Raw genomic sequence first — 20,473 nt, 5'->3', positions numbered from 1 at the left:
TTTTATTAACTAGATAATTCATGTTCCCTAGTATTATATTTAACTATAGTTTATGAGTTTGTAAATATTTTCTATGACTGAAAAAATATATATCTGTAAATAATAAATGCGTAATAAAAAATAAATTCATAGGTTCTGTCTTATTAATTAAAGAAAAAGTTTACAATGACTGCCTGCCTTAGGGCAGAAAAGGTTCATTAAAATAATAATTCCTAACGATTCATTTTCAGCGTTCAACTGGTGGTTTCTTTTACCTCTTCATTGGATTTGTTCTTGAACTTGAAGTAGAGAAACTCGGCACCCCACATGATTACAGTGACCATTGTGACACAGTTCAAGATAACGATAGGTATTCTGTAGTTTCCGGATAGCTCGCGGACTTTTCCTGAAACATATGAAAACATAAATAGGTACCTAGCCGATATTATAATTTTGAGTGTTTGTTAAATATATAACTATAATTATATGCCCAATGTTCTGCAAATTCCACCAGCCGCCATGGGGAAACAACTCAAAATTGGCATAAAATTACTTTAGCACTCTTGTGAACAAAATGCAACTTTCTCATAAGTTTTTGAAAAACAAAGAGAGCCTTTACGAGCTAGTGTCATCATCATCATCATCATCTCAGCCATAAGACGTCCACTGCCGAACATAGGCCTCCCCCTTGGACCTCCATACGTGCCGGTTGGAAGCGACCCACATCCAGCGTCTTCCGGCGACCTTAACAAGGTCGTCTGTCCATATTGTGGGTGGACGTCCTACGTTGCGTTTGCTAGTCCGTGGTCTCCACTCGAGCACTTTTCGACCCCATCAGCCATCATCACGAGCTAGTGTGATGAAAAATAAATGCTTAAATGAATGATTAAGTACTTACCTAGTACGGTACCTAGCGTGATGATAATGATACCATTGAAGAACATCTGAATTCCAGAGGCGAAAGGCAGTCGTTCTAAGGGCACGTAGTTCGGTATCACAACATTCATGTAGACCGTCCGCACCCCTTTCGTTATCCCCATTGCTAGGGCTACGAATATCATTCCGATGAACGAAGTTGTAAACAACATTACTGAAAATAGAAGTTTAATTTAAGTATTATAGCGTGCTTTCGCTTGTCTGTTACGAACGAAACCACCCTAATAAATTTCTAATTAAGTCTGTGCGGGAAGATAATAGTCGTGGAATGTTATGGTACCTATATATTCTACGACTCTTCTCTTTCCGCATTGCGTACGAGCAGAGATACAGAGATAGTAAGTGTCGCTAGGAGAATTGAGGTACCTATTATGATTTTAAGTACACTCATAGCTACATAGAGTACTATTGGCAAAAAATACAATATGAAATATATTAAATGAACGAAATATATAATGTGATTGTATACTTTCATCTTGCATTTTCCTGTTGATCTTACTACCGGCATGAAAATCCCGCTTCCATTAGGTATCATTATATCATTATACATTATACATGACGTGTTATTGTGTACGTAGCCTGAATTCTAGTAACGACAGCTAAATAGTATTTACAAAAGACTAATAGTTCTTATTTATAAAACGTATCAGCCATGTTATTGATGAAGATGTTGATTATAGAAACAAAGTCTGATGGGTCTTCAGGGAGTAGTTCGGAAAGAGAAGAGTCGTGAAGTGTATTGGGATACATTCCACGACTCTTCTCTTTCCGCACAGACTCTAGTTTATTAGTGTTAGGTCACTCCACCTTCTGTCACTTTCTCAACTCAAATAGGGACCTGCAATGGGAAATCAGCCGAGCCAAGGTGACAATCGCTATCGCTACGACAACGAAACGCTTTGTGTCTCTCTATCACTCTTCCATATTAGTGCGACAGTGACAGTTGCGTTTCGATCGCTACGGAGCGTAAGCGATTGGCATGTTAGCTACGGGTCCAGCTAGGACACTGAAACTTTTGCACAAGAATTCAGATAATTAAGTACTCAATAAGTTTGTACTTACTTGACCGAATAAAGATGACCATAGCTAAGCTGACCATGTACATGACTCTGGGCGACTTATTGCACCACTCTCCTATAAACGGAGACACTAGTCGAAACAAAGTATCGGAAAATCCGATCACAGCCATTAAGTTTGCTATTTGCGAAGTCTCAAATCTTAACATATCTTTAAGTATTATTGGAAATAATAAGGAAAAATTTGTCTCTACACAACCAGCCATTGATAATCCAAACATTATGTTCAAGAATATTGGATCTCTCAATAAAGTCAGATCGAAAAAGTCAACAAATTTTTGAACAAGCGTTTTGTTTGATTCAATTTCTGGTGTTTTTTCTATGAAAGCCTCCTTTTCTGGTACAGGCTTTTTGTGAAGCTCGCTCTCACGAAATATATTTATCGAACTACCCAAATTGATTTCTTGAGATTCCCACCATTTATACTCTAAAACCGATGTTGGTTCTTGAGACTTTTTATGCACATCGGGATGTGAAATGGCGTTTCTGGTTTCTAAACTTAAACCGTTGGATAGTGATCTCATTGACAGGCTTTTGACAGACACCGATCCATTTTCTTTCAACTCTTCAAGTTGTGGTAGCGATGGTACAGTGCCTGAAATGATTTAAAAAGCCAACTTGAGAAAACTCTTGTATTGATAAATGATATTTAATACAAACAATCTATGTAAATAGATTGTACAGTGTTTTCTTACCATTATGTGGAAGTCCTTCATTAATAAGTTCTACTTGTTCATCTTTTTTCAGCGGCACCATTTCCTGGGGAGGTGTTACCATGTACCATTTTACTGGTCTAAGTAAGCAAGCTCCTACCAAAGAGTGAAGGCAAATTGCTCCCAGAGTGAGCACAGCGTACCTCCATCCGTAGGCATATATGAGAGCGCTCATGAGTAGAGGCATGTAGATGGCTCCGAGCCCTGTGATGGACATTCCAACACCAACAGCTCTGCTTCTTTTCTCTTTAAAATATGAGTTAATGGCTAGGGAGAAGGCCGCCATGACTGATGCTACTCCCATTGCTGAAACACATTGAAATAAATAATTTTAACGTTTAAATTAATACTTTTTATTTCGCCTTGTATGATTGGTATTTTATTGTTGGTATAATAGGTAAACATTATACTAGATAAAAGAAATCAATTATTATGGTTAAATAAATATACAGGGTGACTTTGTTATGTCTGATCAAACTCTAAGAGGTGTATGGTCGGACACGTGTGTAAATTATACTAAACAACTTCTACTATTCGGTCCACTCCAAACGGAAAAAAATCGGCGCTTCCAACATATTTGAGAATTGTATGTTTTCTAACAACTAGTCTCTCCCAAGCCATGACAAACAGCCGGGACGACGCAAAAGAGTTGATGATGATGATACGAGTATGTCCATGTTTTCCACGGAACAGTCACCTGTCAGAGAGTGGTCACTATGGTCAGTGTGGTCAGACAACAAAATCAACCTGTATGTAAATAAAGACTGTGCACTGACAATCACTGTCACAAACAAGTACAAAAAACTCACAATTTAAAATGCTATAAGAAAACAGGAAGAGCCAGAAACTGGTCGCAACGGCCGTGAGCATTAGCCCCGCTGAGATGAATATGGCTCCCGTGATGGCCACCTTCCTGTACCCGAAGCGGCGCAGCACCGGCCCTCCGAAGAAGGACAACAGCATCCCGAACCCATGGTTCAAGGTGATGATCAGGGTGCCGTGTGTAGCTGACAAGCCCACGTCGTGAAACGCTTCTTGGAACACTAAGCCGAAACCGGCTATGAGCGGCAGTACCACGACCTAGGACAAAAAACCGGTTAGATGACTAGCTTGAATATAATAACATACAGCAGTATTCGAACAATGAGATACGTGAATCTTGACACTTGTTCGATACTGACATATTCGATCCATATCGTTTCAATATCTAGTATTTGAAGTATCTCATTGTTCGAATACGGCTGATAGTCTTATGTTTTTACTTTAATGTTACAAGCACCACTTGCACCATCCAGGGTTAGCCCACTAACCCAGGGTTAACCGGTTAAACCTGGAGTTACCATGGTTACCGGTACAATCGTGACGTCCCAAGGCTAAAGTTACCTTATGGCGTTTGGCGCTTATGCTATTATTAACGCCGCTCCAATAATATTACGGTGCTATGCGACATAAGTGCTAGCCGCCATAAGGTACCTTTTACCGTGGAACGTCACAATTTGACACTGGGTTAACGGTTGACCCCGGGTTAGTGGCTAACCTTGGCTGGCGTAAGTGGCCCTTACAGTGATTAAACAGTTACTTACACACAATTACAAGTTTTATGACAAATTTTCTACTCTACTGTATAGAGCCGAATTTGTGACATAGTTATCTATGACGCTACGTCTTACGTAGGCGAACAACGCGCGAACGCGGCGCGGCGCGGCGCGGCGAAATCAATCGATTTGCACGCGAATCTCAGGCGGCGCGGCGCGGCGCGGCGCGGCGGCGGCCGCTTTCGCCGCGCCGCGCCGCGCCGCGTTCGCGCGTTGTTCGCCTACGTAAGACGTAGCATCAGGCGGCGCGGCGCGGCGCGGCGCGGCGGCGGCCGCTTTCGCCGCGCCGCGCCGCGCCGCGTTCGCGCGTTGTTCGCCTACGTAAGACGTAGCGTGAGTGAGTTTAGCAATAATTGTTAATATTGCATGTACATGGATACATTAATGCGATAATGTATCCATCTACATGCAAACTGATATGGTGTCAATGACCTCGTGAGGCCCAGTGTATACAGTGTGTGCCTGACCATAGGGCTTAAAATCCAGGGCTCGATTCTACTCGCTAAACTGGCAATGAGCTACTTTTACTATGGCAAAAAAAATCCCCCCCCTTCCCCCGATATCCCGATTTTTTTTTTTACTTTTTCATACATTTTGGCTGATCAGATGTCGACGTTTTCTATGGAAAAGCCCTCGGAGTAATTAACAACGGAGACGCCATGTCTAAAATTTTCGGTACAAAATAGTCTGCCGTTTTTTGCGGGGGAGGGGCACATCAAATGTATAGGTACGTCATGTCAGATAAACGTCAGTCCATACATATGGTTGACCATTGGCCGCCTATTTTCGACAGAGGGGAATGCCTGTTAATGGCGGCTCCATTGTTAATTACTCCGAGGGAAAAGCCAAACATTTTTCCCCGATTTGACGGTTGGTCCCATAGTAAAAGTAGCTCAGTTTAGCGAGTAAAATCAAGCCCTAGATTTAAGGCCCCATAGTCAGACACACCATGTATTATAATAAATTGTTTTTGGTTAGATTTAATCTAATGATAGATTTGACACATATCGTTAATTTTAGGTTCCTAAAGAACTTTACATATATCTATGTATTTTGATTATGTTTATTAAGTAGGTTACTTAATATTCTCGATATTTGCTTAAAAAACAAAAGCCGGTAACAAGTAAAAAAATAATCATTGTGAAACTTAGCTACCTATTCTTACAGGCCAATACGAACGTATTTACTTAGACATCAGAATGATAATCTAAAATTCTAAATGATGCCATTTTGTTATAGTGCGTCTCGCTCAAGCCAATGTATGTACGGACAAGTACGATCGAAATGCACGATAGCTAAATGATAACATTTAGTAATCATTCTGATGTCAGTGTACGTTCTAATTAGCCTGTTAATTCAATAACAAAAGTACAAATACTTACATTGTTTAAAGCGTAAGCAAATGTGACGACCCAGCCGTATCCTCCGTCAGGCGGCACTTTGGTCACTTTGGGTCTAGACATTGTAATGTAACTTTGTTCCCACTATCACATCTCCTCACAATTCACTTTATTCACTTAATGTTCTTCCCAAATTAAATTTAAAACACTTATATATTACAAAACGTTCTCATTGCACTAGTCCTTATTGACTAGTCGATATTATAGCACTATCTCAGTGCATTGTTATTACACTGATGTAGCGACTCTGCTTTCGACGTTGGTGTTATTAAATGACATGATGCCAGTAGACTCTCGTTATCGGGCTGACTTTTCAGTCCCTGTTATCATGTACGAGGTATTGTGTATTTACTCATAGCTGTGATAATATCTAGGTACCTAATTTAAATAAGCTACTTATTTGTGACGTCCCACGGGTAAAGGTACCTTATGGCGGTTGGCGCTTACGCTATTATTAACGCCGCTCCAATATCATTGCGGCGCTACGCGACTTAAGCGCCAGCCGCCATAAGGTACCTTTTGCCGCGGAACGTCACAAATAAGTAGCTTATTTAAATTAGGTAATTAATTACACGGCAATGTATTGAGAGAATATAGAGATAGGTATATAAGGAATAAAAGAAATCATAAATCAAAGATGCAAAAGTAATTTCTATAAATTAAAATATTGGAGCGCAATTATGCATTTTTTTATGCGCGTAGCTTAAAAAGCAAATGTCAATTTAGTCTGCGTGTATCAAAAATAGTGGGGATCCGTTTGATATTCCGTGCCCTGTTCAGTTAAGGAAAATGTAATAGAAACGCAAAAACATTATTTCGGTCGTCTAAATCTGCCCTCCGTTCAAAGGCCAAAATCTAAGCGCGCCAAAAAATTGTTTCTTCTGTTTTTTATAAATTGAACATGATACCGAATATATCAACAATATACTCGTATTTCCACTATTTTTGTTACACTTTTTAAGAGTGAGATTTGCTATATTTCTATTACTGGCTAAGTATATGTCTTAAAAAAAACCTTTTTGGTACAGACAAACATTGAAAGTGGTTGCCTTCATATAGAGACCTAAGCGTTAATACAACTTTAACCCTGATTTGAATTTGATACACACGTATATTACGTGTTTCAGATAACAGGCTTACTAACTGATTATTCAGACGTGAATATGTCTTAATCTTAATTACCTACTTGGTAGGTTTTATCTGATCAATATATTTTCGGGCCTACCTACGGCGAATTTCGCAAATCGTAATTAATAAGTTTTTATGTCCAACTCTGTGGCTCTCATAATCCAAGACGCACATTGACAAATTCCCAGATAGCCGATATAAGCCAAAAGAAATGGACCTTATTTTACTGATTTAAGCTGAAACCACTCTTTACTGATACAATTATTTTATTTTACGGCAGTTCTAAAAAGATTTTAAGAGCACAATTTAGTTGTTATATTGATAAGTCTACCTGTCTGGGGTCTAACCCACGACTAGCGATTATTCTAATCTCATAATCAATTCCTTGCCACATTATAAAAGCAATAGGTAACATATTATATTATAATGGCCATATTCCCACGGAATTGTAACAGGGCCCATATTCCCCTCAGAGTTAGAATTTGGAAAGATTTTGGGGAAGCGCAGAAGGCAGATTATGTTTGTAAAAATATGTGCTTAGTACAATCTTAGGCTCAGAACACACTGCGATTAAATTCTTGCGGTTTCAGGACTGCAAAGAGTGTAACGTACGGCATGCCGCAAGCATGCTCCATAAGCTCACGCACTTGCATGACTTGCAAGAATAAAATCGCCTAAATTAAACTGAAACCGCAAGAAATTAATTGCAGTGCGTTTTAAGCCATAGAGTTATGTACTCGTACCCAGCCCCCTACCACAGAATAAATAATAGTACTTGGTACAGAAGACTCACTCTCTAACAAAGCGCGTCAGTTACGATCAGGACAGATATGTCCGCTAGGTAAGGTGGCGACAGCGCCACGCGCGGCTTATGGCTAGCCACCAAAATTTGTGTGGAACGGATGTACTTTTAGCTACATGTAGCAAAGCGACGAAATCGCGGAGTGAGCCAACGCCTGCCCCTACCTACTGTTTAAAGGGCAATGGTTGGAAAATTTCTTCGTTTAGCACAGTTTCGTTGCATTGATGTCACAAAACTATATATTTAAGTAACTGCTCCCCTTCAGAGTTCATTGAATGATAAATTACTAGATACAATAGAATATTGGTACAATTATCTATGTACATACTAGTAGAGTATCGTGTTCTACTGATAACAAATCAGGTTGCAGCGAGTCCTTCAGCGTACTTTATGATAACTGTAAACAAATATTTAGGTAATAATCGAAACGTTGCGCTCAATATACAGGGTGACATTTGAGTCGTGATCAGTAATATGTTTTTCTAACTCCATAAACAACGAGCAATTTAATGCCCCTACTCTTACTAAAATCAGACAAGATATTTTTTATTTTTTTGTTTATTTTTTGTCAGCAATCTTCGACTAAAAAAACGCGATTTTAACGCGAAGATAGAGATCTAACATATTTTTTTATGTAACCTACTACTGTGGGTACTGTTCCTCATCATTTCCTGATGAAAGTGCCCTGGTAAAAAGTTGATGTATAATAACCTACCTATACCTACCTATATCAGGCGTGCCTCACTCCGCGATTTCGTCGCTTTGCTACAGGTAGCTAAAAGTACATCCGTTCCACCCCAATTTTGGGGAAAGCCATAAGCCGCGCGTGGCGCTGTCGCCACCTATAGCGGCCATATCTGTGCTGATCGTAACAGACGCGTTTTGTCAGAGAGTGAGTCTTCTGTGCCTATAATATTTTACCCCTTAAAAAACGGATCCGTTTAAAGAGACTTACGTATTGATAATTTTTGTGATTATGATAAAGTAGTCACGTTCGAATTATCTTGTAATTACTTAATTGCGGATTAATGACAAATTCTTACGTAAAATTAATGACAGCGACTAGCATGATTCGTCGCTAAATTGCTGTCAATCTTCGGTTTTGTAGGAAGTCTCTTTTCTGTACGGTAGTATTAGTAGTTTCGTTAAATGGCGGTAAGCGGTAATACAATAACATAACACAAGGGTTGCTATGTCACGAACTGTCAAAAACTTTAAGCATTATAATTCAGCCAGCAGTCTTCTTCCTCGCGTTATCCCAGCATTTTGCCATGGCTCATGGGAGCCTGGGGTCCGCTTGACAACTAATCCCATGATTTCACGTAGGCACTAGTTTTTACGAAATCGACTGCCATCTGACCTTCCAACCCAGAGGGAAACTAGGCCTTATTGGGATTAATCCGGTTTCCTCACGATGTTTTCCTTCACCGAAAGGCAACTGGTAAATATCAAATGATATTTCGTACATAAGTTCCGAAAAACTCATTGGTACAAGCCGGGGTTTGAACCCGCGACCTCCGGATTGAAAGTCGCACACTCTTACCGCTAGGCCACCAGCGCTTTTTTCAATAATTCGGCCAGCAGTATTACCTACTAATGAAGTGTAACGTGCCTTAATAGTTAGAGTTAAACCAAGAAAAGTCTGCAGCGATGTTGATAGTCCACGCAGTGCAAGTGTTATTTTTTACGTCATAATTTCATATAAGTTTGACGTTTAAAATAACATTTGGATTCAGTGGGCTATAAAAATCGCTGCAGACTTTTCTTGGTCTAAATTTAATTTATTTAAGTTTGTTAAAAAACACGCCTGCTAAGAAACGTTCATATTACTCGTATTTTGATGCCACTTGGCTACTCTCTACTGCATAGGCGCTGCTATGTTGCCTAATAGCACTTTGAACATTTAACGCTACGTCTTACGTAGGCGAACAACGCGCGAACGCGGCGCGGCGCGGCGCGGCGAAAGCGGCCGCCGCCGCGCCGCGCCGCGCCGCGCCGCCTGACATTCGCTTGCAAATCGCGCCGCACCGCGTTCGCAACGAGATCGCTTACGTAGGACACTTCTATGGGCATCAAAGGATTGATTTCGCCGCGCCGCGCCGCGCCGCGTTCGCGCGTTGTTCGCCTACGTAAGACGTAGCGTAAGTAATGATATGTTATCGGTTTTTACACAACTGTTGGAAATAATGTTATCATTATACACAATATAACGCTTAGAAAATTTTAATAATTATTGATATAATGCAATGCGCATCATGGGAATTTTTTAAAATAGGTATCTACTTAAATTTAAATAAATATTAATCTGATTGTAGGTTAAAAGTGACAAGTAAAAACGGAATCATTTTCCTTCAAACTAATTTTCAGATCAAAGTCTACAATATTTTCCTGAAACTTTCCAACATACCTACTTAAGAAACTTTCGAAACTTAAGCCTACACAAACTTACACTACACTAACAAACACTATTTAGAAACAAAAGCACACTTCACTCTCACTGATAGACGAGGTATCACTGTTTTACAATGACACACGCGTAGGTAGTGTGAAATGCGTGTGCGTGCGCACTCGGATGACCCCTAGCACTGCGCCTGCGGCGGCGACTAATCGACTTCATTGATTAAGAGTGCCGGTTTACTCAACGAGCGGTCTTATACACCGTAATCGTAGTACAAAGGTGGCGTGTCACTGACTTCGACAAAATCACTTTCAACAAGCCATATGTTTTCAGGTAGAAAATAAATATTTATTGGTTCAGCTGATTGTTACACAGCACAATAGTACTTCCGTTATACTCTACATTAATGTATTACATACATATATATATATACATACTTACGCCCCAATTATAGTCGCACCAATAAAAGTCTGCAGCGGATTTGATAGCCCACGCAGTGTAAGTGTTATTTGTACGACATAATTTCATAGAAGTTTGACGTTTAAAATGACACTTGCACTGCGTGGGCTATCAAAATCGCTGCAGACTTTTTACGGTCTGACTATAGAATAATGCTTATGGCCCCTCTACATGATGGGCCAACGCCGACCCCTCCAAGGGACGCAGCCATGCGGTAGAATGAGATAGCAATATCACTTGCTCCCTCTAACGCATAAATGCGTCCCTTGTATTGGCCGGCGTTGGTCCATCGTGTAGAGGAGCCATTATAAGATGACACAGCTATACGATACCGATCTCACGATCTGTCAGTGTCAAGAGACGTTTCCTCAACAAAAAAACGTCAAGGAACACAAGTAAACAATGGAGCGATTCGTATGATACTTTTGTTGACACTGACAGTTCGGTATCGTATCGCTATGCCACTATATGAGCATCGTTTGGATCGAGCCGTTACTTTTTAATGTAGTCAGTAATAAGACAAAAACATATAAATATTGTATGTGACACCGATTCTGTCGTGATGCAAACATTATGGAAACTTAAGTTACGTACGGCCGTATTCGAACAAGGCTTATAACCGACCTGCCAGTGTCAAATGTGACGTTTGGTTGAGAAGAGAGGGCCTGTCTTTACAAAACTCGACTTTGTCTCGTTTTGTAACTTCGGCCCTTGAATTTTAAGGACTTCTTTATTATGTACCTGTTGTACAAAATACTATTATGTTCTCCATAGGTAATGTTGATGTTACTTTACAGGGACAGGTGAATAAAACTTGTCTTTCCTTATCTACAATTATTTTATTCAATTATTAAATAATAGAATTAGTATGAAATGTGTATCCTATTTATTATTAATTTATTACGTAATTATGTTTTAATAATGTCTTCTTTGGTTACGGTTACGGGCTGTTGCTTTGATCTGATGTATTTTTCAAGGCCCCACGAGAGAGCTGTGAGCCACGTAAATATGTTTAAACTATGTAATGTGACAGCTGTAGAGGCATTGTCTTTTATCCAACCTGAAAATAAAAGTATTTCATCTGTGTAACCGTGATATCAAATTGTATTATAGTGAATGCACTACTTTGTGGATGAATTCCATTCATATATGCACTTTTGCAGTTCCTACACTACCGGCAAATGGTACAAGTACTCCTCAATCGATAAAAAAAAACTTATAAAAAATCATGCAGATCTTTAATTTGATTTTTTTTTCATACAAATATCTAAAATATACTCTGTATAGGAACCGAGCGCGTTGGAGAGTCTGCCATCTTGTGGCCTGAATTGGAAACATATGTGCACATGTACATTGCCAAAGCTAGTGCTACCATCTACCGTTCTCGTCGTTACGTTTCCTTGTGTATAGTAGGTTCTGCCATCTTGTGGGCTACATCAGAATCATAAACGACACATTTACGCCTCACGCCAAAAATCTGACGGCTCCTATGCTGCCCCTATAGTTCATGCACGGGGCCTATAGGTAAGTGTGCTAATAACCGTACCAACAACAGGTCCCAACACCAAAGACACGATGCCGGCCGTGAGCAGCTGGATGCCGGTAGCCCCGGGCAGCTTGTGCAGCGGCACGTGGGTGGGGATCACCAGCGCCATGAACATCGTCCGCAGACCCTTGCTGAAGCCGATCATGACCACCACCAGGAGCACTACGGAGTTCGTCTGGTAAGTGATGTGCTAATAACCGTACCAACAACAGGTCCCAACACCAAGTACACGATGCCGGCCGTGAGCAGCTGGATGCCGGTAGCCCCGGGCAGCTTGTGCAGCGGCACGTGGGTGGGGATCACCAGCGCCATGAACACCGTGCGCAGACCCTTGCCGAAGCCGATCATCACCGCCACCAGGAGCACTACGGAGTACGTCTGGTAGTGGGCGAGAACTGTAACAGAAGGTCATACTTAGAGTCTCGGAGACTCACGGCCCGATTCGAAGTTTTAGATAAGTCAAATATTACGTCTAGTCTAGATACGATATGGATTAGATATGTCAGTGTCAACAGAAACGTCAGTTTCTAAAAGTTCGAATCGGGCCGTCAGTTACTGGGACTGATTTGGTTTCAGAATGCAGACAGTGTACAGCGGTGGATATTAACGAAACCTGGTAGTTTCTAATAAACCGTTACTCTTAATTACTACAATACTTTTCCAAGTAATTATTGTCTTTCTTGCTTTTTGCGTACACATCTAGATTATTCATCCTAGCACACTCCAAATAATAATAATATAGGATTAGCAAATTAAACAAAATTTTGGAATAAACCGACTTACCCACTCTACCCATTGCCATTGATAAGACACCAAAGAGGAAAAACGAATTGTTGTCCCATCCTATTTTGCCAGCTACGAAAGGGATGCAGAATCTGACGCAAATGTCCACTCCCGCTAGCAACGACATAAAAAAAGCCACTTCTGATTTACTCATACCGTAATCGCCTAGCAGAAATGGCGTTAGGATAGAAAAATTGAGCTCATTAAAGTTAGCTAAGGTGATTCCGAGCATCAAGTTAATGAAAGTGAAGTCTCTCAGCAAATCTAAATCGAAGAATATTGCCACTTTTTGACAAAACGTGAGCTGTTCTTCTTCATCATCTTCAACATCCTTGTTTTCTGTGTTTTCTTCAAACACATCATCCTCTAACTGGCCATTAATTAACAATTTGAACTTATCAGGTTCTTCGTTCTCTTTTAAATACTGCTCTAATTTCAAAGAAGCTTGTTTTAATACTTCACTTTCGTAATTAAAATTGTTCGATTTCCGTCTATATCTAGTACGGTATGATTGATTGCTGGCATTGTCTCTTAAATATTTTCGTTCATCAACATCGTCTTGATTTTTAAGCGATATGTTGCTATGATTATTTTTGTTATATGTCTCACCGTACTGACCCTCCATTTTGAATGATTTTAGACTCTTACTGCCAGCTAAGTGTTTTTCAGCCTTATCTGCAATAACTTTAGCTTTTTCTGGGTCTATATTTTCAACAGCTACCTTTTCATCAGCTTTGAGATCTTGGGGAGCTTTAAGTGTCGGGCAGTCTTCTATTTCCGATTCTGGAATCTGAGTTTGTGTGATCGAAGTTTTTCTTTTTGGTTTAAAATTGTCTCTGTCTTGAGCCATGGCTCCTAAATTCACAGCCGAGTTTTTCTTAGATTCATTAAGGTATAGCTTAGATTTATAATTTTCACGCTCATTGGCTAGTGTGCCCAGATTTGCTGCGGAGTTTTTTTTAGATTCGTTGAGGTATAACGTAGAAGATTTGCGAGAACGATTTTCAGTTAGATTTGACATTGAAGGTTTTTTTGAATTCATACGGGAAGTTTTAGCTGAGGCATCCCTTGACGACAGCCTGCTTCTCGATTGTCGTGATTGACTGAAGTAACCGTCGTTGGCACGCAACATCATGGGCACTCCTGGGTCTGTGATTTCATATCCTGGATTAACTGGATCATCCTCATTATAAATATACTGACTGGAAAAAGCACTAAAATTCTTAAATTTTGACATATTGCTGAAATAACCACTTTCTTTATCCTTTTTGTCAGATTGCTCTGAGCCCAGTAATTTTTCTTCATCGCCATTTTCTCGATTAGTAGATTTGCAGTGCCATTCCACCGGTTGAAGTAGCAATGCGCAAGCGATGGCATGTAAGGAAAACCCACTTATAAGGAAAATGCATCCATGTTCGCCAAAGAGATAGATCAGACCGGTGATAATGTGTGGCCATAACATAGGGCCGAGACCTGTGGTAGTCCATGAGAGGCCGGTCGCTAGACGTCTTCTATTCTTCCAGTAAGTGTTTAAAGCAAGTGCATTAGCTGAGCTGCTAATTCCGTATCCAGCACCTGAAATTGTAAAATTAATGTTAGGCGCATTCTAACTTCATATTTGATCTAATTTTAGACACATGGACGAAAATTATCGATGACTAATCAAATTTTAACCATACATACATACCATGGTACTTAATGACCTTCATGTTTTTTTATAATTAAAATACAGTCACCCACTCATCATGTCTGATAGGTATTAAACACTGTGGGTAAACATCACATGGATAAAACCTGTACACTTGACTTTCGTCTGACTGTTTAGGTGATCATTATAAACGTGCAGTGAGTAATTTCTTGTATCGCATTTATATCAATACCACAATAGGCCTAGATCCCAAATATCTCAATTCTATTAATTAGTTATCTATTTATTAACTTATTTTACTAATACCACTGCATGTATCTTGTTTGTAAAAAAATGATCATTCCCCATTCTATTAATTTAAAAAAAATATCATGTTGAAATATATTCCGTTAGACTCTGCAAAAATTGGAAATAATTCTTTCTGACAACCGGTCTGGCCTAGTGGGTATACCCATAGTGACCGTGCCTTTGAAGCCGATGGTCCCAGGTTCGAATCCCGGTAAGGGCTTTTATTTGTGCATGTGTTGAACACAGATATTTGTTCTGGAGTCATGTGTGTTTTCCATAAGGTATTTTCTATGTAATATCTATCTATAAGTATGTATTTATCTATATAAGATATAAGTATCGTATACTTATGCGTATAACTGTAATCACCCTTCTATTAAATGATTGCACGACGAACTAGTGGTTATCAGATAAATTTCTTACGACTTATGAAATGATGAGTGATGACGCTTGCGAGGCGTGGTCACAATGTATTGATATTATTGGAATTGGGATTGTTATTGGCAGTTGTTTAATCCCCACACACATGAATGATGATTGTACCATATACCTACATATAATTGGTACTGGTACTATTGCAGATTATAGTGATTATTGGTACTTAAAAATGGATTATTTTTCTTAATCCCATTCAAATTTGTCACATTAGCGTTTGTTCACGTCATGCTCTCCCGCATCCCCATATTGAGTTTTGGCATTTTTTACTATTTGAGGATTTAGTACACAATTCGTACTAAATTTGTACTTAAGTAGGTTTGTGAGTACTAGCAAAATGAAGTTGTAAAGCATATCTCCAGCAACCCCTACTGAATTCCAACATAAGCTCCAACTTATCCAGCAATTAGGAGACTGGAATATGTTGTACGCATGATTTTATTCCCAAATAAGTAAATTTACTTAGTCTAGTTTCATACCCCGTCGTTGCCAGGAAACTTGCAAATAAAGTTACTCTCGGCATTGGTTTAATTTAGTTAGGGAGGCGAGGTAGCTAAATGGCGTAATTCAACGGCGCCGTCGAGACCTATCAAAATCGAAAGATAAAATAATTTCGAAAAGAAAAGCTCGTATGGCAAAAACCATTTTAGCGGTGGGTTTGGCGTGTACGGTTTTTCAAAAATGTTAAAAAAAACAGTTACTTGGGCATTCTCGAGCGCGTCAGATATTCATACTACGTATGCCCCGAGTGCCTCTGATAACAACGGTATACTAATCTGCCGGTTTGCGTGGTGGGGGTAGGCATATAAAGTAGTCAAAAATGCAAAAAAAAAAAATTACTCGAGCGCGTCAGATTTTCGGAAGGGGTGTTAAGTAGGCCCCAAGGAAGCTTCCTTTAAAAAAACTGACGATTTCGGCGTGACGATAAGTTACGATGAATTTTTGAAAATGCAAAAAAATAAAGTTTTTTTGAAATACTCGAGCGCGTCAGATTTTCATAGGGGAGGTTTATCTCGGTATCCTGAAAGCATATTTTTTTAATCTGACAAAAATGTTGGTGGGTTCTCTTAATCTGACCGATTTTATGATGCTTCAAGTCAAAAAGTTTTAACTTTGGACAAAAATGTAAAGAGACCTTTTTTGTGTAAAATAAAATTACCTTTTTTGTTTATTTAAACTTTTTTTTTTGTAAAATGTATCGTTCGCGACTTATATGCCGCAACGCGTTCTTAGGAAGACGAAATGGCTCCTCCACACTTCCGGTCATGCGGAAACCGGCAGATTTTGTATTTTTAGTAAGTTTTAGATTATATTCTCCAAAATAAAAAAATAAAAAATCGCGCTCGAGAATGCCGGATTAACGTTTTTTTTTTACAAGTTCGCGACCCTATAACTCGGCGGCGTCAAGGACTTATCGTCAGATTAGTTAAATTTAGTCTTTGAACACTAAAATCAACCCCCAATATCTTAATCTGACGCGCTCGAGTATTTCAGACTATCCATTTTTTTTTACTAATCTGATCGTCTATCCTAGGCGCGCGTCACTACATATAGAGCTAAATACTTTACAAGGTTGTTCTATTAGGTCTAAGGTATCTCTCATATCTTAAACTGCCACGCTCGAGTATTGCAGAAAATTCCCCTATTCGCCTCCCTAACCAATTGGTTGTATCAAAGCCCGAAAGAATGACGTGTTTGTTCATTAACTAAGTACCCCAAGGCAAAATAAACAACCATTATCGTTAAGCTTAAGAGTTCAGCCTCGGTATGGCATGGCATACAGACGAAGATCTGTTTAAATATGTAAACAACATGACAAGTTTTATCTGTTAAATAAAGCGACAGATAGAGCCAACATCATTGAGCGTCGGCAGCTTAATCAAAGGCCATCTCGCGTCAACCCAAAACAAAATAAATGATTTAATGTAGTATTATTTAAAATATTCACTTACCATAGAGTATAGAAAACGATACGAGGTAGGTGACGAAGTTGTACGAAAAAGTGCACAGAATTAATGAAATGAAGACCACGCACGCTCCAGTCAGCGACACTTGGCGGTATGTGAATGTTTTAAACACTGGCCCGTTGGCTAAACCTGTGAAATTAAAAAAAAGTTAGTTGAATGTCGGCAATAGAAATGTTAACTGATGGGAATTTCATTGACTGACAACGAGAAAAATATTTAAAACAAAAATGTTTAAAAAGCTTTAAAAAGTAAATATTTAGCGCAGGTTATAAAAAATGGAATACTCAATGTGCCATGGTAGTGACCACGAGGCGCGTCACGCACCGACGCAAGAGGTCAGCGCCGAGTTCATGTTTATGATGGTGGTGGTCTCCGAGCTGGTGATGCCAAGGCTGGAAAACCTGTCGCGGAACAGCAGCCCGAACTGCTGGAGCATCGGCAGGGCGGACAGCTGGAACGTAATACTTCATAGCTTTAAAATGTGTACTTAATAAACTTTTAAAAAAAATTACTTACAGCGGCAGTTAGGCCTGAGGGGGCTTTGTTCGTTGTCATGATTTTTTAAATTTATGCTTTATGTGTTATGTTAAGAAATAAATTTAAAAAAAATGGAAGGCGATAAAAACAAGTTTTATAATTTTTGCATTTTTTCTTTAATATAAAAATTTGTGGTAACGCCTATCGCAGATGTTTCTGTTTGATCAAAATTAGTTTTAGTTAGAATATGGTACTTAAACAACTGAAGTTACTAAGTAAACAAGTGAAGGTCAGATATTTTGGAGGTTAAACTTGACGTCGTGAATAGTTTTTACTAGAGACCAAATAAATTGAACAAAGCTGATTTACCTTCTGGTTATAGAGCTAGAAAATAACGTAATGGCTCTTTACCTAAATCTTTAGCAACCTCTTAAACCTGAAAAACTGGAATGAAAAGGTAGAGCCTGCGCTACGTACGCGGCAAAAATCTCAGCGGCAACATTGCCGCTTAAACGAATCGTGAAGTTACAATAATGTGTATCCTTATGCTTGGTTTTTTAGATTAAAACAAAAAAACATTGCATACAAGAGTTAAGAAGTTTCCTCAATTCCTCATGGAATCCATTATCAGAACTGAATTTTGACAAGAAAGGAACCAATGTGTAATTAAGTATATACATATATATATACCTACTTACAATAAAAAATCTAAGGGACTGTGACGATATGAAATTATTACATATAAGTGAAATGAACTGTATATTTGCATGCATGCGACTGTGCTTACTTATAGCAAATTAAATTAAATTGATTGATTGAATTTTCCAAAATTGGTTGAGAAATGACGGAGTTCAGAGGGAACTAACTTTAAAAAAAGCATGAAACCGAATGAACAACCTCCTGCTTTAGGAATTTTGAAGTTGATTAAAAACAAAAAAAAAACATAAACAGAACCGAATTGAGAACCTCCCCTCGTAGAATATTGAATAGGCTAAGAAGTCGGCTAAAAATGATAAAGAAACCCTTACGGGAGAATGGTCAATTGGTCATGATCCTCGCTCTGGGTCGTTCATGGTGCCGTGATTGTCCCTTTGCTGTCCAACGTGGCGTTCTACGTGCCGAGCGCAATGGGCACCTTTGCGCCTGGAGGAATGCTGACTGGTTTGGTGATTGTCCATTTTTTAAGTTAGTTAGGTTAAGTTTAATTATATTTTTAGATACCTACTTACATGAAACCCCAAATACAAAAATAACATACTTGTTACCTACATAAAAATAAAAACAGAACACGTCAGTTTATTATTCGTTATAATGAGCAGTTTTGTCATAACATGCCTACATGTATTTGAGTATTAGGTATCTTTTTATGAAAACATAACTCGATCTTACGAACCGGATAAAGCCTAATAAAAAAGGTTCCAAGAGTCGAGTACCTAAACGTATTCTTGAAACAACAAGCATTCATCTAATACAGTACCTTATTATTGGTCTGGTACCTACTAATAATGCACGGTCTCGTTATAGACATTAAGGCCAACTTGCACCATTCCACTAACCCGGGGTTAACCGATTAAACCTGGAGTTACCATGGTTACCAGTACAATTCGACACTGGGTTGACGGTTAAACAACTTAACCCCGGGTTAGAGGAATGGTGCAAGTGAACCTACTCGTAAGTAATATTTTCCTATGAGTTTATGAGTCATACCGAATAAAGTTCTAGTCTCTAAGTAGTCATAAGAAGGCAGGTAGGTATTTAATAGGTAGGTATGTGCAATAGTTAGGTACCTAGTTTAGTTACCTACCTCAATCTATTGTTGCTTATAAAGTGCCAAGTTTTAAACCTAATAAAGTGTCTAGCACGTGCACGCCTTTACGATTGTAATTTAATAAAAAAAAATCTACAATTGAATACTAAGTCAAACAAATCTCAGTAAACTAAAAATATTACTTTTTTTATAGTAGGAGACTGCTCGGCAAACTGATCAATTTTATTCCCAACCTAAATACAATCTTTTAAGAATTTAACGTAACTCATACTAGAGTTGAAAGCGCCCATAGGCTTCGGTGGCTGCTTAACATCAGGCGGGCCACACGCTTGTGACGCATAAAAAAACTTTTTAAGTACCTTTTTGGATTGTAATCGTCACCAAGAAGGAAAACATCAATGTTAAAACTTATTAATTGTTTCAACGCTGATGTTTTGTATTGTACGCTCAGCTAAATGTCGAACGAATGAAACCTCTGCAAGCACTTTAACTTGGTATTGTGATTTAGCCTTCACAGAAATTGCAGTTATACTGCAATTAAAACTGCACTTCGCTATTCCAATTATTAACCACACATTTTATAAGAAACAACGATTTAAAGGGTTATTTAAACTCACGTTAGAAAATCCAGCGGCAATGATAATCATCCACCCCCAGCCGCCGTCCGGGGGGATGAATTCACCTTCCATTTTCACTTTAGATTTCATCTCCTTTGTTTTCGCCATCCTTTTCATCCACTAACATTTATTATCGAATTAAATGTATAGAAATGTGGACGGGGCAGTGCAGTCTTTGATACGTTACGGACAAAACTGATAACTTTTTATTGCGTTAGCCTCACATATGATGTAGGCACGAGTATTGTGACAGACGTCTATACATTTATGCGTACAGTGGTTTACTAATAACTCGAAGCTAAATGTATGGTTTTATTAGGAATGGCATAACATCATCTCAATCGATGTTAATGATCAGGTATTTATTAACTGCATACTGTATTGAAAAGGTAGGTAATAAAGTATGCACAGTAAAATTTCCTGCAAAAGTCCATAAGAACCACTAACATATCTTCAGT

General features: G+C 38.9%; 2 protein-coding genes across 2 annotated transcripts; both read right to left on the bottom strand.

The window, feature by feature from the left end:
- Positions 1–114: 114 nt before the first annotated feature.
- LOC134666545 (monocarboxylate transporter 9-like) lies at positions 115–5,911 on the bottom strand. The gene is made up of 6 exons (XM_063523740.1): positions 5,682–5,911; positions 3,514–3,784; positions 2,687–3,010; positions 1,978–2,586; positions 878–1,069; positions 115–385 (listed from the first exon to the last, which is right to left on the bottom strand). The coding sequence occupies exons 1-6, from the start codon at positions 5,760–5,762 to the stop codon at positions 234–236; spliced, it is 1,629 nt and encodes a 542-aa protein (XP_063379810.1). The 5' UTR covers positions 5,763–5,911; the 3' UTR covers positions 115–233.
- Positions 5,912–11,341: 5,430 nt separating this feature from the next.
- Positions 11,342–20,262, bottom strand: LOC134666513 (uncharacterized). The gene is made up of 6 exons (XM_063523701.1): positions 20,016–20,262; positions 17,478–17,604; positions 17,139–17,282; positions 12,816–14,390; positions 12,236–12,427; positions 11,342–11,546 (listed from the first exon to the last, which is right to left on the bottom strand). The coding sequence occupies exons 1-6, from the start codon at positions 20,130–20,132 to the stop codon at positions 11,395–11,397; spliced, it is 2,307 nt and encodes a 768-aa protein (XP_063379771.1). The 5' UTR covers positions 20,133–20,262; the 3' UTR covers positions 11,342–11,394.
- Positions 20,263–20,473: the final 211 nt, after the last annotated feature.

Source organism: Cydia fagiglandana, chromosome 8 (assembly GCF_963556715.1).
Source record: "Cydia fagiglandana chromosome 8, ilCydFagi1.1, whole genome shotgun sequence".
In the NCBI taxonomy this organism is placed as follows: Eukaryota; Metazoa; Arthropoda; class Insecta; order Lepidoptera; family Tortricidae; genus Cydia; species Cydia fagiglandana.
This window is presented reverse-complemented; position numbering and strand designations above follow the sequence as displayed.

Coding starts and splice junctions, on each gene's coding strand:
- LOC134666545 (XM_063523740.1), bottom strand. CDS start 5,762: ATGTCTAGACCCAAAGTGACCAAAGTGCCGCCTGACGGAGGATACGGC. Junction 3,785..5,681: donor TTGCTTACGCTTTAAACAAT/GTAAGTATTTGT, acceptor TTTTTGTCCTAG/GTCGTGGTACTGCCGCTCAT. Junction 386..877: donor CACGCTAGGTACCGTACTAG/GTAAGTACTTAA, acceptor CATATGTTTCAG/GAAAAGTCCGCGAGCTATCC.
- LOC134666513 (XM_063523701.1), bottom strand. CDS start 20,132: ATGAAAAGGATGGCGAAAACAAAGGAGATGAAATCTAAAGTGAAAATG. Junction 17,605..20,015: donor TTGCCGCTGGATTTTCTAAC/GTGAGTTTAAAT, acceptor ATTACGTTCCAG/CTGTCCGCCCTGCCGATGCT. Junction 12,428..12,815: donor AATGGCAATGGGTAGAGTGG/GTAAGTCGGTTT, acceptor CTTCTGTTACAG/TTCTCGCCCACTACCAGACG.